The sequence below is a fragment of the Phalangium opilio genome, unplaced genomic scaffold, assembly GCF_054372755.1.
Source record: "Phalangium opilio isolate 3A_F unplaced genomic scaffold, DU_Popi_V2 ptg000101l_1, whole genome shotgun sequence".
Taxonomy (NCBI): Eukaryota; Metazoa; Arthropoda; class Arachnida; order Opiliones; family Phalangiidae; genus Phalangium; species Phalangium opilio.
The window spans coordinates 6,684,769-6,692,356 of NW_028324204.1; the positions used below are offsets into that span (position 1 = coordinate 6,684,769).

The 7,588-nt window shown below is 35.8% G+C and overlaps 3 protein-coding genes across 3 annotated transcripts; all 3 read left to right on the forward strand.

Moving 5' to 3' along the window:
* The first annotated feature begins 3,397 nt into the window (after nt 1-3,397).
* Nucleotides 3,398-4,489, forward strand: LOC149631188 (uncharacterized). The gene has a single exon (XM_089851230.1). The coding sequence runs from the start codon at nt 3,398-3,400 to the stop codon at nt 4,487-4,489; it is 1,092 nt and encodes a 363-aa protein (XP_089707356.1).
* A 6-nt stretch (nt 4,490-4,495) lies between these two features.
* Nucleotides 4,496-5,808, forward strand: LOC149631189 (uncharacterized). Its single transcript, XM_089851231.1, has 2 exons — nt 4,496-4,736; nt 4,934-5,808. Exons 1-2 carry the CDS (start codon nt 4,496-4,498, stop codon nt 5,806-5,808), a joined length of 1,116 nt encoding a protein of 371 aa, XP_089707357.1.
* On the forward strand, nt 5,808-7,028 carry LOC149631190 (uncharacterized). The gene has a single exon (XM_089851232.1). The coding sequence runs from the start codon at nt 5,808-5,810 to the stop codon at nt 7,026-7,028; it is 1,221 nt and encodes a 406-aa protein (XP_089707358.1).
* Nucleotides 7,029-7,588: the final 560 nt, after the last annotated feature.

Here is a 7,588-nt window from a genome sequence, read left to right on the forward strand (position 1 = left end):
ATAAAATTTTAAAATAAACCAAATTACGACTCGGATTGTTTCTCGAATCATAAAATGGTGCCGAAACCCGGGAGCAATTAGTGTATAAGCTAATTTATAAAAAAGAAGAAAGAATAATATTCATAAAGAAATCGAGAAAAAAGAAGAACTCCGAGGAGATATTACGAACTATAAGGGCTGAGAACAACGATGAGGAACAATATGTATCTGGAGAAGAAGAAGAAGAGTTGGACAAAGCAAAAGGAAAAAGATCAGGCATCAGAAGACAATTAACCACATTATTTAAGAAGATTAATGCTGAAACGAAAAAATCAGAAATAAACGAAGTCCAATTAACAACGTACGTGAATCAATTAAAATTGAAAGAAGAAGCGTTGTTAGCGAACGAAATTATTATCGACAAGTACCTGACTGGACAGCAGTTGGACAAGGATATGGATTCGCGAGAAAGCTACGAGAATGACATTATAGAAGCAAAAACAGTAATCGAATACGCGTTGAAATCAAGTAAAGCGGAAAGTGCGCGTGACCGTGCGTCTGTCACTCCACCTAGAGAAACAACTCATCCAAGTAATGCCTCTCACCTAAATTTGGATCAGAATGCCGCTTTATCAGGAGAACAAGAAGAATCCCAGCCTACAAGACAACAACAACAGTATTCGCAAGTACCTTTAATGAATTGGAACAATAGCATGACTTTGCCAAAATTAGAGATAGTAAAATTTGACGGAGATATTGATAAATGGACCAATTTTTGGTCTCAATACGAAACGGCAATACATAATAATTGTATGTTAAATTCTATTGCTAGGCTATCGGTAACAGACGCGAATTATAATGCCGCGATTAAAAAATTGAAAGAGAGATTTGGACGTAGGGAAGCGTTGGTTACAGCTCATATTAACCGATTAATGCATGTATCCCCTTTAATGAAATCTAATGACTTGGCGGGCTATCGTCGATTTTTCGATACGTGTGAATTAGAAGTAGAAGGTCTACAATCTATGGGTGTTAATGCGTCAGAGAAGTATGGCACTATTCTTTGCCCAATGTTATTAAGTAAATTACCAGACGACATTAGCATCGAGTATAGTAGAACAGCTGATCTTGATAAAGAATTCGAAATAGAAGAATTATTGGATTTCATAAGAAAAGACCTTCATATTCGGGAGAGAGCGCTTCTCTTTAAAACCAAGCCAATAGAACATAGCGCTATTTCAAGTTCATCGAAAATTTATCCTTTCAACAAAACGCCAATAGGGCGGGGGCCAAACTTACCTAACACCTTTAGAAGTATACCTGAACGAAAACCCCCTTCATCTACGTCAGCTCTCAATACAGTAACAGTTCCCCCTTCGTCAGGTTTTTGTATCTTTTGTCAAAGAAATACCCATAGATCAGATGCGTGCAGGAATGTGACAAATATTTCAAAAAGAAAATGAATTTTGAGTCAGAAAGGGAGATGTTTCAATTGCTTGGTAGTTGGGCATTTGACGAAATATTGTGACACTAAAATAACGTGTAACAAGTGTCAACGAAGACATCATGCTGCGGTATGCGAAGTACGAGAAATTAGAGACCAAGAAAGTCAAAAGAAAGAACCGAGTCGAAATACAGAAAATCTTGGCGTCGAAAAAGAGACTGTTCCGAAAGAAGTTAATTGCATGTCAAATGCCATACCAAAGTATGATGATAAAGAAAACACCGTACTATTACGGGGTCGACTAATCTGCAGGTCCTCTGAATGTCTGAAATGCAGTCCACGGTAGGAAACCTACTATTTGTAGTATGCATGTTCGGTTCACATTTACAAATATAAGAAAGTAATTCTAAAATTCATTGCCTAACATACAGTCCAACAAAATTAGAGTTTCAACTCGAAATCTTTTGACTAAAATGCGGTACTCTGAAATGCAGTCCTCGAAAATTATTAATTACAACTCCGAAATCGGTTGACTAAAACGCAGTACTCTGAAATGCAGTCCTCGAAAATTATTATTTTGAACTCTGAAATCTTTTGAATAAAACGTAGTACTCTGAAATGCAGTCCTCGAAAACTATTAATTTGAACTCTGAAATCGGTTGACTAAAATGCAGTACTCTGAAAAGCAGTCCTCGAAAATTATTAATTTCAACTCTGAAATCGGTTGACTAAAACGCAGTACTCTGAAATGCAGTACTAACCAATCCTAATTTCAACTCTGTAATCTTTTGACTAAAATGCAGTACTCTGAAAAGCAGTCCTCGAAAATTATTAATTTCAACTCTGAAATCGGTTGACTAAAACGCAGTACTCTGAAATGCAGTCCTAAACAATCCTAATTTCAACTCTGAAATCTTTTGACTAAAAAGCAGTACTCTGAAATGCAGTCCTCGAAAATTATTAATTTGATATTATTTAGGACTGCATTTCAGAGTACTGCGTTATAGTCAAAAGATTTCAGAGTTGAAATTAGGATTTTTTAGGACTGCATTTCAGAGTACTGCGTTTTAGTCAACCGATTTCAGAGTTGAAATTTATTATTTTCGTGGACTGCTTTTCAGAGTACTGCATTTTAGTCAACCGAATTCTGAGTTGAAATTAATACTTTTCGTGGACTGCATTTCAGAGTACTGCGTTTTAGTCAAAAGATTTCAGAGTTGAAATTAATACTTTTCGTGGACTGCATTTCAGAGTACTGCGTTTTAGTCAAAAGATTTCAGAGTTGTAATTAATAATTTTCAAGGACTGCATTTCAGAGTACTGCGTTTTAGTCAAAAGATTTCAGAGTTGAAATTAGGATTTTTGAGGACTGACTGCATTTCAGAGTACTGCATTTTAGTCAAAAGCTTTCAGAGTTAAAAGTAATAATTGTCGAGGACTGCATTTCAGAGTACCGCATTTTAGTCAAAAGATTTCAGAGTTGAAACTCTAATTTTGTTGGACCCTATGTTAGGCAATGAATTTTAGAATTGCTTTCTTATATTTGTAAATGTGAACCGAACCTGCATACTACAAATAGTAGGTTTCCTACCGTGGACTGCATTTCAGACATTCAGAGGACCTGCAGATTAGTCGACCCCACTATTACAGACGGCCAGAGCGAAGTTAACGGGGTTACAAAATTCACAGAACATAAGAATGCTAATCGATAGCGGAAGTCAGACTTCCTTCATAAAAGAAAATGTATCACGAAAATTAGGATTACCCGTAATCGGAGAAGTTAGAGTAAATTTGCATGTTTTTGGGGCGAACCATCCAACGACAGTAGCGAGAAGAAAGGTTAAAGTTACTTTGAAAAGCCTTAATGACGATCGATGCATAGAGTTAGAAGCCATTGAAACTCCAGAAATAAACACAGCCAAATTCCATATTCCTGGAGAAAATATAAGAAGGCAGTTGAAAAATTAAGGGCTAATGTTAGCTGATGTAACCACAGAAGAAACAGAAAATGAATTAACATTATTAATAGGATCAGATCATTATTGGCAAGTGATGACGGGTAGAATTAAGAGGCTTTCAGAGAAATTGGTTGCTATCGATAGTATCTTTGGATGGATAATCCAAGGGCCAACAGAAGTTTCAAGCGTTTACAACTGCGCTACTTTGGGGGTATCTTTAGTGGGAATGAACCCAATCGTAAATCAGAATGAAGAAGAAGTGATCTCAAAAACTTTAAGGGCATTTTGGGAAATCGAAAGTTTGGGAATTTGTGACAAACCCAATGAAGCTATGACGAAAGTAGAAAATCGGAATATGAAGAATTTTAAAGAAGGCATGAAATACGACGGAGAACGATATACGGTGGACCTCCCTTGGAAAGAAAATAAAGAAGAACTTTCGAATAATTATTTATCGGCCAGAAGGAGACTTTTAAGCCTTATGAAAAAATTTGGAAAAGACGAAGAATATTTTAAAGCATATAGCGAAACTATGAAATTATATATGGAAGAAGGCATAATAGAACCGATTCCGAAAGAAGAGAGAAACTTAACAGAAAAGGTCTCCTACTTACCCCACCAAGGTGTGGTGAAGGACAATAGAACTACGACAAAAGTTCGAGTCGTATTTGACGCCTCTACTCGAGAAAATGGGAAAGTGTCCCTCAACGATTGCCTGCACACAGGCCCAAACTTAAATCCAGACCTTTTTGACAATCTTGTCAGATTTCGCATGAATAAGGTAGCCTTTGTAGCAGATGTAAAAATGACATTTTTACAAATTTATATTAATGAAAGGGATAGAAACTCTGTGCGTTTCTTGTGGATAGAAGAACCCTATGCGTTTTCTGAGCCAGTAAAAATTAAAATCATGCGCTTTACTAGAGTTTTATTTGGCGTATCGTCTAGCCCCTTTTTGCTGGCAGGCACAATCAGAGAGCATGCTAAGAAATTTGAAATAAAGTATCCCGAGGCTACTAAGATGATAGAAGAAAACATGTACATTGACGATCTGACATCGGGTGGCAAAAACGAAGAAGCAGCTTATAAGCGAGCGAAAGAATGTTAGGAAATAATGCACGCAGCTGGCATGACATTACGCAAGTGGAATTCCAATTCTGAAATTCTCCTCCAAAGATGGAAAGAAGAAGAATGGATCGAAAATAATACTGAAGAACAAAAGCAGTCACATGCATTGACCATCTTTAAAATTTTAGGATTAGCGTGGAATCCAGAGTTGGACGTATTCACATTTGAAATGGAAGATTTAATTAACTCCTTGGGAAAAGAAAACGAAACGAAACGCATAGTTTTAAGTATATCAGCGAAAGTATTTGATCCTTTAGGATTTTTGTCACCTTACACGATTATCATAAAACATTCCAAGAAATTTGGGAAATAGGTATCGAGTGGGATGATGAATTGCCAGAAGAAATTAAAGAAAAATACCGTCAATGGAGTTCGAGCCTCAAAAACATAAACTTGATAAGTTTACCAAGATTTTATCAATAAGAAGTCAATAATGAAGAAATTATAGAATCTCAGCTTCATTGTTTCACGGACGCTAGTGAAAAGGCATTTGGGGCCGTGGTATACGTTCGTTATATAACAAAATCAGGAAGAATTGTAGTCTCACTCGTTTCATCGAAATCAAGAGTAGCACCTATAAAGAAAGTAACTCTACCCAGACTTGAATTGCTTGGAGCCCTCGTGGGGACTAGACTAACCTTAAGACTAAAAGAACTTTTTAGTGAATCCAAATTAAATTTTTGGAGTGATTCAACGATCATCATTCATTGGATAAAAGGCTCAGCGCTTCGGTGGAAACCGTTCGTTGCTAATAGGGTTAGAGAAATCCAAAATGCTACTGATCCAAAATATTGGAATCATTGTTCTAGCAGAGATAATCCGGCTGATTTTCTAACTAGAGGTCAATATTTAAAAGAATTGGGAGAGAATGAAAAGTGGTGGAAAGGACCATCTTGGCTAAGATTGACAGAAGAAAATTGGCCAGCGAAGAAAATAAAAGAATCTATCGATACGAATATAGAAGAAGAACTAAGACCTTCGTTTAAAATCACAGCTCAAAACGTTGTAAAAACAAAGGTCCTAGAATCGCCAATAAATATGGAAAGGTATGAAAATATCAATCGTTTACATCGAATAACCGCTTGGATAAGAAGATGGAAGCACAATTTCCAAAATAAGGACGACAAAAGGTCAGGACCGCTTACTTCAAATGAAATTGAAAGTGCAGAGAACTATTGGATCAAGTATATACAAGAACGGGAATTTCCGAAAGAAATATCAGCTTTAAGACGAAAAGAGAAAATCTCCAAAGATTCAAAAATCAAACAGCTAAACCCATTCTTCGACGAAAAAAAATAATGAGGGTGGGTGGACGATTACAATTATCGGAATTTTCCTTTGAAGAAAAACATCCTATTATTCTCCCAAAAGCACATCATTACACTGATCTTCAAATCAAGAAAGCACATTTACTGACTCTCCATTCAGGATTATCTGACACCTTAACGCAGGTGCGAGAAAAGTTTTGGATTCTGAAAGGACGTCAACAAACAAAAAGAATCATCTTTAATTGTCTCTTGTGTAAAAAATGGCGAGTACAACCTAGAAAAGAAGAAACTGCTCCTCTTCCAAAGGACAGATTAATTAAAGGACAAGCCTTCGAGGTAACCGGTATAGACTTTGCCGGACCCATATACGTAAAAAATTTAACAGAGAAAAACAAGAAGGATAAATCATACATCGCGTTATATACATGCGCCACCACCAGAGCGATTCATCTCGAATTAATCCCCAATTTAAGCACGGAAAGTTTCCTATTATCACTAAGAAGATTTATATCAAGAAGAGGCCTGCCTACAATCATATATACAGACAACGCAAAGACATTTAAAAGAGCCGAAAAAGAACTACTCATTTTATGGAAACAATTGAACAAAACCCAAATGTTAGAATTTTTCACCGAAAAAAGGATCACCTGGAAATACATTGTCGAAAGAGCCCCATGGTACGGTGGATGGTGGGAGCGCCTGGTGGGGTCCGTGAAAGTAATTCTAAGAAAAATTGTAGGCAACGCGTTTTTAAACTTTGAAGAAACATGCACAGTTCTAAACGAAGTAGAAGCCGTAATAAATTCGAGACCATTGACAAACGTTAATGATGATGCTGGAGAACCCTTTCCATTGACGCCAGCGCATTTTTTAACGGGAAAAAGAATAACTTGTCTTCCAACACACGCTAAGAAAGATTTACCAAATGCAACTAAGGACGATTTAAAAAAGAGATGGAAATATCAAGAGAAACTTGTAGAAAATTTCTGGAAGAAATGGAAACATGAATATATAATGAATTTAAAATCAGTTCACGAAATAAAGGGAAGTCAAGTAGATAAAGAATTAAAGATAGGAGATGTTGTAATTGTCACAGAAGAAAATATACCGCGTCAATTATGGAAGTTAGGTAGAATAGAAGAAATATTTCGCGGTCGCGACGGCCTTATTCGTTCGTGTTTAGTAAAAATGCCACACGGACTTTCTTTAAAAAGATCCATAAATCATTTATGTCCCTTAGAAATCGTTTAAAATTTACAATAACATATACTTATGAGCAATTTGTTGACTGCTCATAGGCCGGGAGTGTCGCGACTAGGCATACATTTTCAGAAAGTTTATATGGTTTATATTTTGTTAATTGTTTTTAAAATAACTGTAATATTGATTTGTACGAAAAGGTTTATAAAAAATTTACTTCATATTATTAACTTTAAAATACTACAAATATCTGACGATAAAATGACTAACCGAAATGGAAATTTTTCCAAGAAGAGTAACTTGACAGTATTAGTGATTTATATGCATATATACAGAAAAAGACTACCTATTGTTAAAGTAGGGAAATTTTAAAGAAATATCGTAAAATATGGTCAGAGGAAAAGTAAAATCGAACGAAAGAAGTCGCGTATAGTTAGCTCTCCGAAAATGTTTTGAAATGTATAAGAATTTTTCCAACAGTATAATAAAATTTTAAAATAAACCAAATTACGACTCGGATTGTTTCTCGAATCATAAAAGTATTAAAAAGGTTGTTTGAATTTTTGAGAACTCTGACATTATTAGTCGGTTTCGATACGGCATATTGATCG